Source organism: Hippocampus zosterae, chromosome 4 (assembly GCF_025434085.1).
Source record: "Hippocampus zosterae strain Florida chromosome 4, ASM2543408v3, whole genome shotgun sequence".
In the NCBI taxonomy this organism is placed as follows: domain Eukaryota; kingdom Metazoa; phylum Chordata; class Actinopteri; order Syngnathiformes; family Syngnathidae; genus Hippocampus; species Hippocampus zosterae.
In genome coordinates, this window is record NC_067454.1 from 1,486,329 (window position 1) to 1,506,121 (window position 19,793).

General features: G+C 43.7%; 7 protein-coding genes across 8 annotated transcripts in view; 4 read left to right on the top strand and 3 right to left on the bottom strand.

Annotated features, from left to right (window-relative positions):
• The window catches only part of LOC127599038 (gastrula zinc finger protein XlCGF57.1-like), an 83,222-nt gene that overhangs the window by 53,535 nt on the left and 9,894 nt on the right, over positions 1-19,793 (bottom strand). The gene's annotated exons all lie outside the window — the stretch shown is intronic.
• LOC127599089 (oocyte zinc finger protein XlCOF22-like) lies at positions 393-3,642 on the bottom strand. Of its 2 annotated transcripts, none has more exons than XM_052062761.1 (2): positions 3,546-3,642; positions 393-2,210 (listed from the first exon to the last, which is right to left on the bottom strand). In XM_052062761.1, exon 2 carries the CDS (start codon positions 1,967-1,969, stop codon positions 938-940), a length of 1,032 nt encoding a protein of 343 aa, XP_051918721.1. In that variant the 5' UTR covers positions 1,970-2,210; positions 3,546-3,642; the 3' UTR covers positions 393-937. The 2 variants fall into 2 exon arrangements, with proteins under 2 accessions (XP_051918721.1, XP_051918720.1); XM_052062760.1 differs by lacking the exon at positions 3,546-3,642 and adding an exon at positions 3,113-3,539.
• On the top strand, positions 3,764-6,417 carry LOC127599060 (gastrula zinc finger protein XlCGF52.1-like). Its single transcript, XM_052062720.1, has 2 exons — positions 3,764-4,191; positions 4,942-6,417. The coding sequence occupies exons 1-2, from the start codon at positions 4,065-4,067 to the stop codon at positions 6,087-6,089; spliced, it is 1,275 nt and encodes a 424-aa protein (XP_051918680.1). The 5' UTR covers positions 3,764-4,064; the 3' UTR covers positions 6,090-6,417.
• On the top strand, positions 6,571-8,942 carry LOC127599086 (zinc finger protein 771-like). The gene is made up of 2 exons (XM_052062758.1): positions 6,571-7,221; positions 7,642-8,942. Exons 1-2 carry the CDS (start codon positions 7,098-7,100, stop codon positions 8,577-8,579), a joined length of 1,062 nt encoding a protein of 353 aa, XP_051918718.1. The 5' UTR covers positions 6,571-7,097; the 3' UTR covers positions 8,580-8,942.
• LOC127599078 (zinc finger protein 771-like) lies at positions 9,956-11,874 on the bottom strand. The gene is made up of 2 exons (XM_052062748.1): positions 11,366-11,874; positions 9,956-10,925 (listed from the first exon to the last, which is right to left on the bottom strand). Exons 1-2 carry the CDS (start codon positions 11,556-11,558, stop codon positions 10,009-10,011), a joined length of 1,110 nt encoding a protein of 369 aa, XP_051918708.1. The 5' UTR covers positions 11,559-11,874; the 3' UTR covers positions 9,956-10,008.
• Positions 12,646-16,166, top strand: LOC127599040 (gastrula zinc finger protein XlCGF57.1-like). The gene is made up of 3 exons (XM_052062680.1): positions 12,646-13,064; positions 13,328-13,495; positions 14,445-16,166. The coding sequence occupies exons 1-3, from the start codon at positions 12,962-12,964 to the stop codon at positions 15,803-15,805; spliced, it is 1,632 nt and encodes a 543-aa protein (XP_051918640.1). The 5' UTR covers positions 12,646-12,961; the 3' UTR covers positions 15,806-16,166.
• LOC127599059 (oocyte zinc finger protein XlCOF6.1-like) lies at positions 16,634-19,586 on the top strand. The gene is made up of 2 exons (XM_052062719.1): positions 16,634-16,900; positions 17,964-19,586. The coding sequence occupies exons 1-2, from the start codon at positions 16,780-16,782 to the stop codon at positions 19,124-19,126; spliced, it is 1,284 nt and encodes a 427-aa protein (XP_051918679.1). The 5' UTR covers positions 16,634-16,779; the 3' UTR covers positions 19,127-19,586.

Here is a 19,793-nt window from a genome sequence, read left to right on the forward strand (position 1 = left end):
TTTCCCATGGTGTCTCTGTATTAGTTGGTCACTGCATTTTACGACAGGATCCTGCTCTGTTCCGTGTGCGCGTTCGACAATGAGCGCATCACTGCCACCTACTGTAGTGGCTGTGCAATTACACTTTATTCTAGGACGACAAAAAAAAGGCATCACAACAGGCGCCACCGGGGTGAGTGGGGACGGGGGGCGGGGGGGGCTTACATTATTTATGAATCTAGCAAGCATTATATGATTCTGGAACAAGGCTTTTTGATATTTCACTTAGCAAACTGAAAGCGATTTCAAAGCATTGCTCTATCTAAAATTAAAAACACGTTTTTATCACTCATACGGTACCCGTCTCGTTTCTTTCCTTTCACAAAGCAGCGAATGAAAAACTATTTGCACCCTTTATAAAGTTCTTATTTTATTGCATAGTTTCCACACTTTAATGTTTAACATCAGAGAACAAACATAACAATCAGACAAATAGCAATCAAGTGTTGTCTATTGCGATGTAGTATCTTGTCTGTTTCCTACCTTGTCATATCATGAATTATAAGATCCTTATCTTTACCAACAGTACCCAAGTGGCTCTCCATTTCCAAAACAACCAGTAATCCTCCAAATCAATTCAAAGCAATTTAAATGTGTGATGATTAGAATAGTAAAGATTAGGTAAGGAGAACGCTTTTCTCACGTTTGAACATGAGTCCCTTTATTTCAACGGTGACACAATTAGCCACCCAAACAACACTACTAGCAACATTTTGACAAAACCAAAAACAGTGGGTGCAATGCGGCATTTTATGAATAAATAAAAAATTCAGAGCATGAACTGAATTGGTCGTTTAACGCATTCATTTGTTGACCGAGGATCCGCTTTGTAGGGTCTGCGGGGTAGCACGAGTCAATGATTCCCAATTCCAACATAGCCTCCGTTTCTTCCGCAGCTTTATTGGCTGCTGCTCTTCCCACCGGTGCGCTTTTCTCTTTCTTCTGCATGTCTTCTTGTGTGCATTCTTAAAGCGGAGCTTCGAGAGAATCTTCTGTCACAAACTAAGCAGGAATAGGGCTTCTCCCCAGTGTGCGTTTTCATGTGTTGAGTCAAATTTGACCGCGCACTGAAACTGGCGTTGCAAACTGCGCAGGTGCAAGGTTTCTCCCCAGTGTGCGTCCTTGTGTGCATTGTTAAACTTGCCTTTTTGGAGCATCTTTTACCACAAACGGAGCAGGCAAAAGACTTTTCTCTTGTGTGTGTCCTCATGTGTATCATTAACTCTCCTCTGCCAACGTATCTTTTGCCACAAATTGAGCAGGCAAAAGGTTTTTCCCCATTGTGCCTTCTTGTGTGTGTTGCTAAATTTGCCTTCAACGAGAAACTTTCCCCGCAAACTGAGCAGGTAAAAGGTTTTTCTCCCGTGTGTGTTCTTGTGTGTATGTTTAAATCTCCATTTTGGCTGAATGTTCTTCCACAAACTGCGCATACAAACGGTTTCTCCCCGGTGTGTGTCCTGAGGTGCGTCGCTAAACCGGTCTTCAAAAAGAATCTTTTGCCACAAACTAAGCAGGCAAAGGGTTTTTCTCCATTGTGTCTGCTTCTTGTGTGAGTTGTTAAGTTTGCCTTTAAGGAGAACCTTTTACCACAAAGGAAGCAAGCGAAAGGTTTTTCTCCAGTGTGCGTTCTCGTGTGCCTTGTCAAGCCACTCTTCAAAAAGAATCTCTTCGTGCATACCAAGCAAGAAAAACTCTTTTCCCCATTGTGCCTGCTCCTTGTGTGTGTCGTTAATCCTGCCTTTAAGGAGAACCTTTCTCCACAAACTGAGCAGACAAAAGGTTTCTCCCCAGTGTGTTTTTTTGTGTGTCTCGTCAATGAGAACTTGTTGGAAAACATTTTGCCGCAGTCTGAACATTTGAGGAATTTCTTCTCCGTGTGATGAGTCATTCCACCTTTCGAATGTCCCTCATCTTTACAAGGATGCGCCATGACATCGTCACCTTCTTTTGGTGAAGCTACTGTAAGAGGCCATTTGATTGTGGTCCTTCACGCTGGTTTCCATCACCTCCTTCACTCTTCACAGTGACACCAGTCAACGGAAATTCTGTGATTTCATCCTTCTGCTCTTCTTCTTTAACGTGGGGGCCCTCTGGCATGCCTTCCGCTCTCCCGTGAGATAGATTCGGCAACTCCTCTTTGATTCGCTGCTGCTCAAGATATTTACTGATGTCTGCAAAACAAGGCAAACCCACACGGTTTGGTTAATTTCAGCTTTTCTCATGTTGTGACTATGTCGTCGCGTATCATCTTTTAAGGATTAGCAATGTTTAGGATATCCTTCCCCGATCCTCAGACAATTGGGTGTTGCAGCAGTTAGCAGTTCTGCAAGAGGGACGCTATTGCTCGTGCTCATCTGTCAATGACACTGGGAGAATGTCGCAGATGGCAATTGTGGGTGGAGGAGAAAGACGCTAAGCCAACTACAAGCGAATCCGAGAGAACGCTGTGACAATCTCTCAACACAGACAATCCATACATGTGACCGCTGCGAAAGAGACTGCCGCTCACACATCGCACAGGCAATGATGTTCCAGGACAGCAAACGCCTGTCATCAATTCCGTGGTTATCAGTAACCCTACTGGAAATATATATTTTTTCAGAATAGATTATGCCATTGATTATTTCACTGATTAATCAAATGATAGAATTTTAAAAAAATGATTTTGCATTTAAATGTTTTTGCAAGTACTCCACCCCACACACGCCCATGGGTGCTGTTAACAAAACAATTATTGCTGGTCATTGGATATTGTCTAATGATGAAAGAAACCGGGGAAGTTTGACACTTTGAATTTATTTTGGACTTTGTTGCCATTTTTTGGCATTCTATAGAACATTTGTCAGTTAATTTGACAATTAAGTGTTGATGATTCGATTAACTTTTACACGTCTACATACAGTGTACTACACATGTTATTAAATGTGGAGAAATATACAGTATATTTGTGTCTATGTCTGTCGTTGATTGCGAATGAAAACAAATATTCGAAGAAAGTACTTGCACATGCGACTTACTCCCTGGACCACCTCTACAAAGTACTGACGAAACAAGTGAAAATGAGAGCACCAACCTGCTCCGTGTAAAACAGGATGAGTCCCCTTGAAAACAGTGTCCCATCTTTGTCCATCGATTTCTTTTGACAGATTAAATTCCTCCTCGTACGCTTCTTCTTTCACGCGTTTTGCGCACATTTTCACACGACAATCACAACACGTTCTGCTGAGCGACGTGTTGTGCACAAGGGCTGCGTTTTGTTTGCAGCGAGCATCTTAGCTAAAATAAGCTAGGCTAGGCCGCGAAGCTTTAACGCGCAACAAAATTACTTTGTCGAGACACAGATATCGAAATAATGATGTTTTAGTCCAGTAAAATCGTGATGGACTTCACGTGTCAACACCGCAGTACGTACGCTACTAATTCTGGAAAATAGTGAAGTTTATGTGGCATCGTAAAGACTTGGATGCGGAAGGGTGTCTCAATAGAAAGTAGTACGGCAAACCTACTTGGACAAATTACGTGCCAGGGTACTTGTACTTGTAAAATACTAGCAAAGCAAGTAATCCCGATTTATGGATTTTGACAGTCAAACAGGGATTTTTTCGACGTTATAATTTAACAGCGAATAATTTTACAAAAATATCTAATACAGTTAATCTTTAAATTTGTTCAGAAACATTCCGTCTGCGGTTTTTGGACGATTCTGTGACGTCATTTGATGTGAGCCAATCACACAAAAATCACTTCCTGGATGTCGCGATTTTTCCTCGGAAACCTTTGCAGCCTCTTCCCGATGACTACACGCTGTTAAGTGTCATTCCAGGAACTCGACACATTACGACCCATCGCTACTTTACTAGACTCAAAAATCCCCGATGGATTGTTTGTGTCTGGGTAAATTCGTTTGGCTGCATGTTAAAGCTTCTTCAGCTTTTTTTTAGCTTAGCTTGTTAGCCGCTAACAAAGAGGCGTTTGTTTTCCACAAGTCGCTAAGTAGTGTAAAGTGTTGTGAATATCGAGTGTAAATGTGTGCAAAAAGTGCAAAAGACGAATTCAGAGAGGAACTTTCTGGGATAAAAGAGAAGAACGAGCGACAACGTCATCGACTGGACGCTGTTTTCAAGAAGCCTCAAGTTTTATTACACAAATCAGGTTTGTTCACTTCCTCATCTCACTTGTTTAGTTGCTATTTTATATATTTAAACGTTTTAATGTAACTTCGATCGAAGTAAAGTCTCATTTGTGCGTTGAATTATCACAGGGGGTGACTCCCAACACGGCGCCTGTGTTGGGAATCTGTCACGCTCGTTTTTTTTTCATTCATTCATTTTCCAAGCCGCTTATCCTCATAAAGGTCTTCTCAAAATCGGGAGACATGACACCACATGACATTATGTCCAAAATTAGCGATTCAATTGCGATTGCCTCATCTGCCACAGCCTCAGTTAGCATGCATCCCATGATGCAAAGGAGTTTCCAAAAGCGTTACCAAACTCGATTGACATTTGCAGCTTTTTGGGATCGGTGGGTGGTGGGGGGGGGGGGGGGGGTTCTCTTGTATATTTGCGATGAATCACTGGCGTAAATTGAAACTCAATTTACATTTACTATGACCACGTTAACATCCTGAATCTGTACAATAGTTCTGATTATGTGCCCTCGTGATTAGGTGGAGCCTTGAGAATCCAAGTGGATGACCTTGGATTTTTCCCATTGTTTGTGGTGGTGTTTGTCATCCGAACAACAGATGATTTTTTTTGTGCTTACAGTCACAGAGCTGCTCTACTTGACCCTTATCATTGTAAATGTTCCTGATAAACATTGCCAAAAACATTGAGGTCACCACATGGGACTTGACGGAGCAAAGTTTGACGTTACTTTGTGTTTTCTTGTGTCCTGCAGACGCCACTGAAGGAGTTCTTCATCTTGACATGCAGGAGGTAGAGCCGCTTAATGTGAAAGAGGAAGAGGAGGAGGCTGAGATCACCAAGTTTCCATTGACTGTCATTGTGAAGAGTGAAGATGATGATTACGACGAAGAAGGTGACAGAGACAACTGTGAAGGGCCACAAGCAGAGAGCCTCTTAGCTCCACTATCAGAAATTGACGACATTTCGTCATACTCCCCTGACACTGATGATGATGATGATGATGATGATGAAGATTCTCAAGGTGATAAGACAAGTCACATGGACAAGAAGCATGTGAAATGCATGCAGTGTGGGAAAACCTTTAGTTCAAAGTGGAATTTGAAGGTTCACCTGAGGAGTCATCAAGGAGAGAAACCGTTCACCTGCTCCGATTGCGGTAAAAGATTTACGAATAAGGGAAATTTGAACGTGCACACAAGAATACACAATGGGGAAAAACCCTTTTCCTGCTCAGTGTGTGGTCTGAGAGTAACTCAAAAGAGTGGTTTAACAACTCATATGAGAATACACACTGGGGAGAAACCGTTTACCTGCTCGGTGTGCGGGAAAAGCTTCTCCATCAAGGGTCATTTAAGAAGGCACACCAGGACACACACTGGAGAGAGGCCCTTTGCCTGCTTGGTTTGTGGCAAACGGTTCTCTATCAAGGGGCATTTAAGAACGCACACCAGCATACACACGGGTGAAAAACCTTTTGCCTGCTCCATCTGCACCTTCAGTTTCAGTGAGCGCTCAAAATTGGCCAAACACATGAGAACACACTCTGGAGAAAAACCCTTTTCCTGCTTAGTTTGTGGGAAGAGATTCTCCGCTAAGACGAGTTTAGTAAGACACGCAAGACTCCACAGTGGAGGCAACCCCGTCGCCTGCTCAGTGTGCAACTTAAGTTTCAGCGATAAGTCTGGATTGACTGAGCACAAGAGAATGCACACCGGAGAGAAGCACTTTTGCTGCTCGGTGTGCGGTAAAAGATTCACTCAAAGAGTGCACTTGACATCCCACACAAGAATACACACTGGCGAGAAGCCGTTCGGTTGTAGCGTGTGTGAGAGAACGTTCTCCCGTAAGGATCAGGTTAAGAGACACAAGTGTGCTGGTGAGAAGAGCAGCGGCCACTGAAGCTGTGATGAAACAAAGTGGACAAGTTATCCCGAATCAAATGCAAGATTATATTTTGTGAAGTCATTTTGTGAGATAGTTATGTATTTTTACTTATGACAAACATTCCTCACAGGCATGAGTGAATATCATTTTCCATCTTTTAGTGTGTCCACTCACTCGCTTGCTCTGTAATCTTCAATAGTAATACAATTTTGGAGGTTGCATCCATCCATAACCTGATCTGCTTATCGTCACGAGGTTCAGGGTTGGGTTGGAGCCTCTCCCAGCCGTCTTCGGGCAGTAGGTGGGCTACGCCCTCAACAAGTTACCAGCCAATCGCATCGCACATGTCGACAAACAACCATTTGCAATGCCATCACACACAAGGACAATTCGGAGTGTTTCAGGAGCCCGGAGTTCTGGAGAAACCCCACACAGGAACATCGAGAACATACAAACTTTCACAAGAGGAAACACAGTAGACCAAAGTTGAAATGACACCTCCACACCTGCAGGAGGCACTGTTGACTGAAAACTGCTTTGTCTTTTTGTTTTTTTTTTCATCACAACTGTTTTTTCTTCCTTAATTCGGTTTAACTGAAACTGTTTTCATCCTGCGAATAAAAGTTTTTTGACATCACCGTGCATCTCAGCTAATTTAGCTCGCCGATTTGGTGGTAGAATGCAGTTTGAACAAATGGATCTGCCGTACTACTTCCGCCTCAGCTTTGCTTCGGTTTGAGTAACCGAACCATACGAGCTTGACGGAATAAATCTTCCTAAATAAGTACTGAACGTAGCAAAGCCTTGACACAGTACGTCCCGTCACGACCTCTCCGGTCTAAGGATCAGTTATCAGATCTTCATGTGCGGGAAAACTCGTTAGGGGGGGCGGTTGGAAATTCCCGAGCTTGCTCAGTTTACGGCCTAGCTTGATAGCCGCTAACGAAGAGACGCGTTTGCAATCAACGCATCGCGGAGCAGAGTTCAAGTGGGTGTGTCAGGTGTCGTGCTTGTCGTGTGACAATGTGTGCAAAACGCGTGAAAGAAGAGTACGAGGAGGAACCTTGTCGACCAGAAAAGAAGATCGAGCCACAGCATCAAAGGGACGCCGGGCTCAGCGAGCTTCCAGACGTGTTGCACACCGCGGGTTTGTTCGTTGCTTACTTTTGCATTTTCAACGATTGTCATTTTTCCCCTCATTTTATCTGGAACGTCGTCTGGTTGTAATAAAAATTGTTAACGTACGTTTAAGAGCGTTATTTGCATTAAGTGTTTCAACAAAACCTGGTTCCACTTTGGAGCTCCGATGGTGTGCCCTCGTGATTATTGTGCACGCCTGAGAACCCACTTTGATGTCACGATACGATGAATGAGGCATAAACTGCTGAAAATTGCTGGCGTTGCACTTTGAGCGACCGAATTGCTGAAATAGCCTTAAACTGAACTTCGAGTGTGATTCCCGGACCTCGAAAGCTTGACTTGACAAAATCACCTCTCCGGCAATTTAGACTCACTTGGCCTCACTAAATTGTCTTGCCATGTGCGTTTGTCTTCTCGTGACCCGCAGACGTCAATGAAGGAGAGCGTCGTTTAGAACAACAGCAGTGGCGCTCCAGGGTGGAGCAGCGGGAGTCGCAGCCCCCCCACGTCAAAGTGGAAGAGGGCGAGTCTGATATCACCGAGTTGCCATTCACTTGTGTCATTGTGAAGATTGAAGACGAGGACGGAAAAGAGCGCGATGAAGATCAATGTGGGGGATCCCCAGGAGACAGCCTCTTCGCTCCACGATCAGACAGTGACGACACAACGTCACACTCTTCTGACACCGATGTGACATGTCACGCTGACATACAATGGGTGACATGTTCTCAGTGCGACAAAACATTTTCCAAGAAATCGTCACTAAAAAGACACACGAGAACGCACGATGGAGAGAATCAATTAAGTTCTTCAGACGATGGTCAAAGATTTGTCCAGAAGGCGAAGGGTAAGCCTTTCGCCTGCTCAGTCTGCCGCTTAAGTTTCCGTAGGCGTTGCAATTTAATTACACACGCAAGAACGCACACCGGAGAGAAACCTTTTGCCTGTCTTGTTTGTGCAAAAAGATTTGCACGCAAGGGACCCTTGAACGTTCACATGCGAACGCACACTGGCGAGAAACCTTTTGCCTGCTCACTGTGCACTAAAAGATTTGCTCGTAAGGCACATTTGAACATACACACAAGAACGCACACGGGAGAGAAACCTTTTGCTTGTTCGGTCTGCAACTTACATTTCCGTGAACGTTCAGGATTGGTGCTGCACACGAGAACGCACACTGGAGAGAAGCCCTATTCCTGCTTCGTTTGTGGCAAAAGATTCGCCCAAAGTCGCAATTTGACAACACACAGGAGAATGCACACTGGGGAGAAGCCATTCCGTTGCAGTGTGTGTGATGAACAGTTCTCTTATAAGTACCAGATGAACAAACATAAGTGTGCCGGTCGGACAAGCAGCAGTCAGTAAAGCTGCAGCACTTTCAGTAAAACTGTGAAGAAAGACTAAAAGGTGCGAGCTCAGAAAGATTTGAGTTTTTATGGTGAAATGGAAAAGTGTGTGGTGAACCCCTGCTCGCTCTCCGTTCAGCGTTCGCCTATTCATGTCTTTAAAAATGCAGCCTATCCTGTTATTATTTTTAATGCAACCAGTTGTTGTTCTAGGCTTAGACCAAAGCAACGAAAACGCTCCTTACGGCCATGTCTTTGTCTGCCAAACGGAGGGACTTCATTCATGCAACAGTATTACTTTGCTGCCATCTTGTGGCACTTGTTGGCAGTTAGATTTGTTGAAAAGTGTCGAAATTATTCCGAGGGTTCACTGGGTTGTGCGATTCTGAATAAAATACAAGTTCATCAAACGTCTATAATGTGTTTTTTTTTTCAACATACAATGTATGGAAAGACATATGGTAGTGTGTATGTACATGCACGTCCCTGCGTAAGAGGCGCAGCACACTTGCATCAAGCTGTTGAGTCGTCACTCCCAGTTTATTGTAAAACTGACACATGATAGTTCACAGTGAATATTTAAGTCAAGTCAAGAGTATTTCTCGAGCACTTTCAAACAGCCATCGCTGCATACAAAGTGCTGTACATGGAGCAATTTAACATGCACAATAAACAGTAAGACAAATCAGTAATAAAGGCGGTAGAAAGCACCGAACAGTAAAAACAAGAACAAATCTAAGTCATGCTGAGTCGAATGCTAAAGAATACAAGTGAGTTTTGAGGAGGGCTTTGAAGATGGGTAGCGAGGAGGCTTGCCAAATGTTCAGTGGGAGGTCATTCCAGAGAGAGGGACCAGCAACAGAAAAGGATCGACCCCCCCCCCCCTCACTAGGGTCGCGGGGGGGGGGGGGTGCTGCTGCTGACTTCGGGCAGTAGGCGGGAGACATCCTGAATTGGTTGCCAGCCAATCGCAGGGCACACAGAGACAAACAACCATGCACGCCCACACTCACACCTAGGGACAATTTAGAGTGTTCAATCAGCCTGCCATGGATGCTTTTGGAACGTGGGAGGAAACCGGAATACCCGGAGAAAACCCACGCAAGCCCGGGGAGAACATGCAAACTCTACACAGGGAGGCCGGAGCTGGAATCGAACCCGGTATCTCTGCACTGTGAAGTTGATGTGCTAACCACTGGACTACCGGGCCGCCTTTGGACAATACACAGCACTGTAAAGACAAACCAAAAAAAATAAACAAATGCGAAAGGATGGCATCAAAATAGATAGAGGACTTGCGCGCACCTTTCACGGCGCCATCTCTCCTTGCATGGCTGCAGGCGTGGGCTCTGATTCTCCATGCCGTGTGAAACACCAAACATATAGAAGAGTCCAAGTGGCAATCAATTAAAACAAAGATGAAAATTTGAGATTTTGTGATGAATTCGTCACTTCTCATCAGCACACACGTGTTTGTTCCTCTCCGACTCGCTCGAGAAATGTTCTTCACACATGCTGCAACTCACTACTTTCTCGCCAGCGTGTGTTCTTCTGTGTCTGACCAAATTGACATGGAGAGAGAAACTTTTACCACACACTGAGCAGGAGTAAGGTTTCTCCCCAGTGTGCGTTCTCATGTGTGGGACTAATGACGAACGTTGACTGAAACTTAAGTTGCAGAATGAACAGGCAAAAGGTTTCTCTCCGGTGTGTGTTCTAATGTGGGATCTTAAATGTCCTTTCTGAGTGAAGCCTTTGCCACAAATGGAACAGGCAAAAGGTCTCTCTCCGGTGTGTATTCTTGTGTGTATTCTTAAATCTCCCTTTATCCGGAATCTTTTCCCACAAACGGAACACGCAAAAGGTTTTTCTCCGGTGTGAGTGGTAATGTGTCTTTTCAGTGAGGACTTGTTGAAAAAAGTATTGTCGCATTGAGAACATTTCACACGCTTGTTGTCAGCGTGACCTGTCCTATCACCTTTGGAGTGCTCATCGTCAGCATCAGTGCCAGAAGACTGTGACGTTATTTCGTCGCTGTCTGATAGTGGAGCTAACAGGCTCTCCGCCTGTGATCCTCCACGACGGTCTCCAGCACCTTCTACTGCAACGCGTTGACTTGAGCTGCTGGTCGGAGGCTCAGCCCGTCTGGCCTCCCCACGCCGACCCGCGCCTTCATTTTCACTCTTCAAAGGGATGCCGGGAAATGGGAACTTGAAGATATCGGCCTCTTCGTCTTCCTCTTTAACGTGGAGCATCTCCGGATTCTCTTCTTCTTTAACAAGAACAAGTGCTGGCATATTTTCCTGTTTATCACGAGGAGACTCTGGCACTTGCAGTTTAGGTGGAACATATTCTTCACTGGCACCTGTAGGAAACAGGAGGACAAACACGCATGGTGTGCTAACATGCAGCTTTGCTCGGTCAAGATTGTTCTGATCCAATCCCATGCTCAGAAATCAGGGCCAGATCACGTGAGGTAACGTTTTCAGGCGAGAGAGAACGAGAACGCTCTTGTCTGACAAGCTATCTTGTTCAGATGGGAGGTGAACCGTCTTCTACAACCTAAACCCGAACTATATTTTGTTCAAGTTTAACTTTTTTAATGAAATGTGTCAATTCAATTATAAACAAAGATTACACACTACAAAGAGAAAACTCGTACGTGGACCTGGGGATTTGTGTGACGTAACACAGTGCCCGGATGTTGGGCTTCAACGGTTTCATTGGGGAAAATAAATAAACAGTGGCATATTGTTACGAATAGAAAGTAGTCGGTACACATTTGAGAGTAGGAAGTGCACAAACCTGGTCTGTGCGGATCAGCGTGAGGCATAAAAACAGCGTCTAGTAGTCGCCGTTGTCGCTCGTTCTCCTCTTTGGTTCGACAAAGTTCCGCCTCGTACTCTGCTATCGTCCTTTCAAACACAGCAAATATTTCTTCCACCGCCGCACTGAGTCGGGCATTCAGCAACGCTCTGAGCATTTCCACTTTACACATTTTCGCAGTCAATCACTATTCAAATTCACACTTGATTTCTGCTTCGTGAGCGAAAGCGTCGGTTTGCGGCTAGCAAGCTATGCTAAATCAGCTAAACTCAAACGGAGAAGGTTCAATGTGGCTGGAGGCCACTCGAGGCAAGTTTATCTAGGTCTGATTTTTTTTTACGATGTATTACTTGAAGTGAAGTACCAATGTGCGTACTGCATCGAGGTTTCGGTATGTGCAGTACTAATTGGAGAAATAATTATTTTGTGAGGCGCGTTTTGTTCCATAAATGATGGGGAGAGCTGCAGAGGATTTTGTACGGCAACTACGTATGGACAAACTAGTTTTAAATGGCCACTGTCCACAAAAAAGCGACTGATATCAAATTTTCAAAGGGAACACTTGGAATCAGGAAAACGTTACGAATGCATTGAATTGCAGAAAACGCTCTTATACTTTTTCTTACTAATGCAACCCAAGCGGGCTGACCCGAAAATACTTGAAATATATTTCGTTTAACGGGTGGCGGTGTTTGATAAATATGTATTTTTTTTCTCTTCAGCAATAATTGACGACTCAAAAGCTCAAAAGTTGTTAGGTAAATGTAGAATATAACATAGGCATGCTGTGTCCCCCTTTCTCCTTCTGCCCCCCCCCCCCCCCTCCCACCCCATCCCGAGTTTTATTTCATAGTAATTAGATATACAGTACTGTAGAAATGTGAAACAACGCAGGACAAAACAACTTTTTTAAACACCCCAACTTTTCAAGTGAACAAAATTATTTGAACATATTTTCGTATAAAATGATCACTTAATCATTAGATGATACTTGTTTTGGGCTTTGAACTGATGAGACCAAGATGAACCTCTACCAATTGTGAAACATGCTAAAGTCAGCGCTCTGGCTAATGCGGGTTCTTAGCCAGAGCTTTGGCTGCCGCTGCTCAACCCGTATTGTTTTGTGTTTTTGGATATTGTAAAGTGTCCTTGGGTGTCATGAAAGGCGCTTAATAATAAAATGTATTATTATCATTATTATTAGTATTATTATTATTCGGTTCGCTTCATGGCGTTAGACCTCATTTTGTCCAAGGGATATTGCCGTACTACGTCATCTGTAGAGTCACTTCCGCGTGTGGTTGAGGTAACCGCTTGTGCTTCATAAAATCATTCATGGCAAACTATAAATGAACGCGCTGCAGCCTCTTCAATACAGTATGTCCTTCGATACTTCCCTCGAGTAAAATACAACGTATTTCATCTTCGTGTGCGGATAAACTCGTTTTGGTGACCGTTGAAGCTTCCCAGGCTGGTTTGGCTGAGTTTAGCTTGGTAGCTGCTAAGAAAGGCGTGTTGCGGCACATCGCTAGGCGGAGATCAAGTGTTACGATTATTCTGTGCAAAAAAAAAAATATGAAAGAAGAGTACAACGAGGATTTTTCTGGAACAAAAGACGAGTCTGGGCGACAACGTCAACTTGTATGGAAAAAGCCCCAAGAAGAGCTATACAGAACAGGTTTGTTTACGTTTTAGTCTACTGTATTTCGTTACTTCTTCCTTTTTGTAGCAGCTTTCTTTTGCAAATGTCATCATGGAATCTTTATTTGTGATGTAAAGTCAAACAAACAGGCAAACGCCTTACCAAATAGTGATTGTCACACTGCTAGCCTGGATAAGACAATACTATAACGTTTTTAGCACTGTCACATTTTAAAATCAAAAGCGTGTATGAACAAGAATACGTGACATCAAAGTTCCATCCATTCTTGTGTCCTGCAGATGTCAATGAACAAGAGCTTGTTGGTGAGCTGCAGAAGGCAGAGCCCCACATCAAAGAGGAAGAGAGGTCGGCGACCTTGCACATCAAAGAGGAAGAGGAGGAGGCTGATATCACAAAGTTTCCATTGACGGTTTTTATTGTGAAGAGGGAAGATGATGAAGACCAAGGTCAGTTGTTCCTGCTTCATTCCGTTCAAGACCGTTTTCAGACCATCCGTTCTCTGCGCCCCTCATCTTCACTGGGGCTGCGCAACATTGGGAAAGTATGCGCTATCCGATTCTATTGCGATATTTAACATGCCCCTAAAAATCGGTATATTTTAATTGAAAAAAAAAAATCTTGTGAATTCGACAAAGTGCGGAAAGTTGAAATGATGGAGCTGCCACCAAAAGAGAGGGTTGTCTTCGGCATCGAGCCAAAAGTCTCCAACTTTGCTCTTAAAGTGATTCGGTGATTTTAAATTGGACTGGCAATGATTTGAATGATTTTTTTCCTGCACCTTTTTCAATGCAGTCTTCTCAAGAAATGCCCGCGAACGTCTTGTAAGGATCTACAGCTCGAGAAATACGGTTATCGCCTTTGACAGCATTCTTTGGGAGGAGGGGAAAAAAATGAGCTGAAATAGCTTGGCATTAACAAATGAAATCACGATTTGAACTGACAGTCAAAATGAAGCGGTGATATGTTCTAATCTAATGCTGAAAATGCGCATCTATCAACATTTTCTAAAGCATAATTACGCATCAATGGCCAGATGCAAGCGGTGGCCGTCGCACCGTGGTCCGACTCCACCTGTTGAGTTCTGTAGCTTTTACCGCAGTTGTGTCCGTGTTTGTTGTCAATGACACTTGCTTCTCTTATTCGAAGCCACAGTTTGTTAAAAAGAAAAAAAAGAAACGTCCTGCAAAGCATCAGCGATGTTCTCACTTGCGTGTGGTTCCTAGGAACTTCCAGAAAGCCGTGTTATGAGTTTGTCACTTTGCCGAGAAAATAAATCGTGAAGGGTTCACTTGTGCTGATCATGTATCTGATCTGTACACAATCATGCTCAACATCAAAGTCACAATGTGAAACTTAACCAAATGGAATGTGCGCATGTCTTCCTCTGTCCGGCAGAGGCGAGTGAAAAGCGTCTTCCACGTGAGCAAAAGCAGTTGCGGACATCTCAGCTTAAAGAGGAAGAGGACGCATCCCCCCATGTGAGAGACGACGAGGAGGACGTGCAAGAGATTGTCCGTTGGAAAAAGCAAGTGGAGCTGACCGATATCACCAAGTTGCTATCGACTGGTTTCTCTTTGCAGAATGAAAATGAAGTTAAAGGACAAAGTGATGAGAACAGAGGGCACGAGCCTCCAAACTGCAGGACGACAGCAGAAGGTGATGGAGACCACTGCGGGGTATCCCAAGCAGACGGTCTTTTAGCGCCACTATCGGACAGTGAAGACATAACGTCACACTCTTCTTACACTGATGATGATGATGATGATGAAGAACACACCAAAGGTGAAATGGCATGTCCCACTGACAAAAAGCACTGGCAATGTTCTCAGTGTGGCAAAAGTTTGGGTTCAAAGTGGGGCTTGAAAGGACACATGAGGTTGCACACTGGGGAAAAACCATTTTCCTGCTCACTCTGTGGTAAAACATTTGCTTTCAAGGGACAACTGGGGAGGCACACAGCAATGCACACTGGAGAAAAACCTTTTGCCTGCTCTGTCTGTGGTAAAAAATTCCCAACCAAGACAGAATCAAAATCACACACAAAGATACACACACGGGAACAACCTTTTCCCTGCTCAATTTGTGGAAAAAGATTCCCTAGACGAGGAAATTTGACAAGACACACAAGATCGCACACTGGGCAGAAACCTTTTTCCTGCTCAGTTTGTGGTCAACGATTCACTGCAAAGACAAATTTAAACAAGCACACAAGAAGTCACACTGGGGAGAAACCTTTCACCTGCTCAGTGTGCGATCAACGATTCTCTATACAGGGAAGTTTAAAAAGACACGCGAGGACGCACACTGGGGAGAAACCTTTTGCCTGCTCAGTTTGTAATAAGAAATTCTCGACACAGGATAATTTCAAAAGACACACAAGAACACACACTGGAGAAAAACGTTTTGCCTGTTCCCTTTGTGATAAAAGGTTCCATGTCAAGGCTCACCTAATATCCCACACAATGACCCACACGGAGGAGAAACCTTTTGTCTGCTCGGCTTGTGGTAAAGGATTCACGAGAAGAGAAAATTTAAGAGCACACGCCAGAACTCACACTGGGGAGAAAGCGTTTGCCTGCTCGGTTTGCGGTAAAAGACTTTCTACGAGAGGGTGTTTGAACAGACACGTTAAGACGCACACAGGAGGGAAAGCTTTTGCCTGCTTGGTTTGCGGTAAAAGACTTTCTACGAGAGGGTGTTTGAACAGACACGTTAAGACGCACACAGGAGGGAAAGCTTTTCCCTGTCCAGTATGAGGGAAAATATTCTCTGTCGAGAGATTTTTAAAAGAGCATACAAGAACACACACTGCAGAGAAAACTTTTACTGGTTCATTTGTACAACTTTAGTTCGGGACCGGACGAGCTTTGTATTGAGCAGACGGATCTGACCCCCTCCATCAGTTTTTGAAATTTTGGTCGGCCGTGTAGTTTTTTGGGGTGGGTGGATGTTTTTCTTTCATGTATTTTTCTCGCGTTGCCATTTGCAAGTAAGGTGAGCAATTATATTAAAAGGACTAAGATTTAAGACATGGGGTAATGAAGACAGAACTTGAATTAGGGCCTCCAGTATTCGGGCCACTTGTGGTTTTAAGTCCAATAAATATTTGATTAAAAAATAGAGAGTAAAAGTTCCCGTCTCTGCTGTTTTATGTGGTTGGCCTCCCAGTCTCCCTCAAAAATTCGGTAATACAACTTAAATATGCGAACAATGAAGAGTGATTTTTTTTTGTGACGTTACAATAGCTTTTCATTTTGTTAAGTTGGGAACATGATATTGTCATGAATGGCGTGTTCTTATACAAGACCCCAACGCTTGCGACGTACTTAACTGAATGTGAGAGTGTCGTCTTCCATCCAAAAAGTCGCTTTCTTGCCAGTTGAAGAAGCAACTGTAGCGATGCCGCTTATTGAGCGGTGGTATGTAGTTTGTCCACTTTCACTTGCCGTACTACCTTAGCTGCATCTCGACTTTTTGTTAGTGGATCCAAACCGGACGTGCTTTGCGGAATAATCTTTCCTGAATGAGTACGGAAGGTACCGAAGTCAAAACATAGTACGAATGAATTGGAGTGACACATCAATTATTTAAATCTTCGTATATTTATCCCGGTGCCCGTCGAACCTGTTCGAGATGCCTTAGCTTGTTAGCTGCTAACAAAGAGCCGCGTTTGTTATTAAAAAAAAATACCGCTCAGCAGAAATCAAAGTGTTGTGATTCTCGTGTGACCATGTGTGCAAAAAGTTTGGAAAACAAATTCGACGATGAATTTTGTCGACCTAAAGAGAAAAAGGAACGTCAACGATTGGACGCCGGGTTCAAGCAGCCTTGCGTTGTTTTGCACAGAGCAGGTTGGTACACATTTTACTGCCTGTTTATTCTCTGCTTTTTTTCCCGATGATTGATACATACTTGGCTTGCTTCTTGGAGAACCAAGTGCCGTTCAGGGCTACACTCGGGCGCTTTCATTTCAAATTTCTTTGCTTGGCCATTAACCATCATGTCTCAAATGGCTTCGAGTGACGGCCACTGTTAATTCCACTGCTCACCTTCATGTTTCCCAAACAACTAAATAACTGAAGTGTCGAGTTATAATGATCAAGTAGAAGCTGGCAGATAATTAAATTCCCAATGGCAATGCTTAACACAAAAAACAAAACAAGTACAACGTCATTCTTGCCAACCAATTATTGCACACTACCTTTACTTCATAGGAGATCAAACTATTTTGAAGCATTTTCATTTTAAAATGTCCAAATCCATATTTCACATTTCCTCAGTCCCAAATGATGGCAATTTACCTTTGTGTTTTCAGCAAAAGAGCGCGACGGGAACTACACGTGTGCCGTCAATGTTTGAGTCCGAGTTACTGTTTTTTTCTCATTTCCAACAGTTTTCATTTCCCCCATAAAAAAATAGCATAGACTAGTCAACTTCCATCATTGAAAAATAAGTGTCCCATTCATCTTAAAATTCAACATTCAGGATCGCATTTTTAGCGTATTGAGCTCCGAATTCACCGAGAAGCCGAGCACAAGCAAAAGCAAGCCAACCATCTGTTGTCCATTTTCCAATCCATGGACCCTATTACAGTGTGTTAGCACCATCTACTGGTTTGAACCTGATACAGCAGCTAAGTGGTGACTTTTTTTACATTTATTTTATATTTTCAAATGTTGTTTTTCCTAGTTTCCGTTTTTGGTGACAACTACCAATTCTAATTAGGAACCCGACTGCGGAGTGAGAGTCGTGCCTAATGGTGCCTTGGAGTTCAGAACAAGCTCTTCCTGAAGTTGAGTGCTCTGGCACTTGACAGTTTTCCAAACGTGCAACATCAGAGTCACAATTCCAAGATTTGTCAGAGCAAAGATAAACTTTACCAAGCGTGTGTGTTTATCTTTTTGTGTCATGCAGACATCAATGAGGAATATGTTGATCCTGAGCAGCAGGATCCGGAGAACTTTCACGCTGAAGAGGACAAGGAACCAGGAACCCACCACATTAAAGTTGAAGAGCAGGAGGCTGATATCACCAAGTTGCCATTGACTGTTGTCATTGTGAAGAGTGAAGATGATGAAGCGCACGGTCGGAAGTCACGGCTTCGTCCCCGTCAAAGTAAGAAGAAAAGAAGGGCGGAGCCTCCAAGCTGCAGCACGAGTCAACTTTCGACGACAGAAGGCAATGGAGACCACTCTGGAGGATCACAAGCGGGCACCCCCTTAGCGCCACTAACAGATAGTGATGACATCACATCAGGCTCTCCTGACTCTGACGATGATGAACGCTCGAAAGGTGACAAGACGTGTCACACTCACGAGAAACGCTGGAAATGTTCACAGTGCGGGAAAGCCTTTGATGCAAAGTATAATTTGAAAGTACACATGAGGACACACACGGGTGAAAAGCCGTTTGCCTGCCAAATATGTGGTAAAAGCTTCTCTGTAAAGGGATATTTAAGAACACACACGAGAACACACACCGGAGAGAAACCTTATGCCTGCTCAGCTTGTGGGAAAAGTTTCCCCAGACTGGGACAGTTAAAAACACACACGAGAACCCATACTGGGGAGAAACCGTTTGCCTGTTCAGTTTGTGGTAAACGCTTCTACATAAATGGAAGTTTAATCAGGCACGCCAGAATACACACCGGCGAGAAACCGTTTGCCTGCTCAGTTTGCGGTAAAAGATTCTTACTAAAGACACATTTAAGAACACACACGAGAACACACACGGAGGAGAAGCCTTTTGTGTGTTCGGTTTGTGGTAAAAGATTCTCCAGAAATGGAAATTTAAGAACACACACAAGAACTCACACTGGGGAAAAGACCTTTGCCTGCTCAGTTTGTGGTAAAAAATTCGCTGAGAAGGGATGTTTGACGAGACACACAAGAACACACACTGGAGAGAAACCTTTTCCTTGCTCGGTTTGTGGTAAAAGATTCTCGGTAAAGGGACGTTTAAGTAGGCATACGAGAACGCACACTGGAGAGAAGCCCTTTTCCTGCCTAATTTGCGGCAAGAGGTTCATCCAAAAGGTACAACTGGGAATACACATAAGAACACACACAGGGGAGTAACCGGTTACCAAACATTAAAAAAGAAGAGGAGACCTAAAACAACTTTCAAGAAGAGGAAGAGGCGAGATGACTAAGTGGCCACATGGACTGGGTGTCATGACTTCGTTTGTAAATCTCATGTACTCCCCCCCCCCCCAAGTATTGTAATTTGTATTAATATTATTAGAGCATTTCTTTGAATTCTAATTCATATTAGCTGTTCCGTGTTCAAGCCTGGTTGTCAAATGATTGTGAATATGTGCAGCTTCCCCATTTTAAAGAGAGTTATTGTTCCACAGAAGATTTCATCTCGATTTTATTCAATGATCCAGGAATGTTTTTCTTTCGTCTCTTCTTAGTTTAACATTCAGCAGTTTAACTTTCATCAAGTCACACCCCTTACAATAGTCACTGGCACTGAGGTGCATTAAGTGCAATTGAATTACATTCGTGACTTTGAGAAATATATCCAAGAACCTGCTCTGTGTTTTACGTTCCGGTTTAATTGTGTTAAAACGAACAGTTCTCGCTTTGGTCTCTTGATAGCAGTACACCACCGAAATTGGAATTGTGAGACAAGTCCACGGTCACAACGGGAGATTTGTCAGGGCAGACTACAAAGGAAATACGACTGTACGTATGCTGCCGTATGATATTAAAGACAATGCAGGGGCTGCGAACCTTCCCC

Coding starts and splice junctions, on each gene's coding strand:
- LOC127599089 (XM_052062761.1), bottom strand. CDS start 1,969: ATGGCGCATCCTTGTAAAGATGAGGGACATTCGAAAGGTGGAATGACT.
- LOC127599060 (XM_052062720.1), top strand. CDS start 4,065: ATGTGTGCAAAAAGTGCAAAAGACGAATTCAGAGAGGAACTTTCTGGG. Junction 4,192..4,941: donor AGTTTTATTACACAAATCAG/GTTTGTTCACTT, acceptor TGTGTCCTGCAG/ACGCCACTGAAGGAGTTCTT.
- LOC127599086 (XM_052062758.1), top strand. CDS start 7,098: ATGTGTGCAAAACGCGTGAAAGAAGAGTACGAGGAGGAACCTTGTCGA. Junction 7,222..7,641: donor AGACGTGTTGCACACCGCGG/GTTTGTTCGTTG, acceptor CGTGACCCGCAG/ACGTCAATGAAGGAGAGCGT.
- LOC127599078 (XM_052062748.1), bottom strand. CDS start 11,558: ATGTGTAAAGTGGAAATGCTCAGAGCGTTGCTGAATGCCCGACTCAGT. Junction 10,926..11,365: donor CGCTGATCCGCACAGACCAG/GTTTGTGCACTT, acceptor TGTTTCCTACAG/GTGCCAGTGAAGAATATGTT.
- LOC127599040 (XM_052062680.1), top strand. CDS start 12,962: ATGAAAGAAGAGTACAACGAGGATTTTTCTGGAACAAAAGACGAGTCT. Junction 13,065..13,327: donor AGAAGAGCTATACAGAACAG/GTTTGTTTACGT, acceptor TGTGTCCTGCAG/ATGTCAATGAACAAGAGCTT. Junction 13,496..14,444: donor GGAAGATGATGAAGACCAAG/GTCAGTTGTTCC, acceptor TCTGTCCGGCAG/AGGCGAGTGAAAAGCGTCTT.
- LOC127599059 (XM_052062719.1), top strand. CDS start 16,780: ATGTGTGCAAAAAGTTTGGAAAACAAATTCGACGATGAATTTTGTCGA. Junction 16,901..17,963: donor CGTTGTTTTGCACAGAGCAG/GTTGGTACACAT, acceptor TGTGTCATGCAG/ACATCAATGAGGAATATGTT.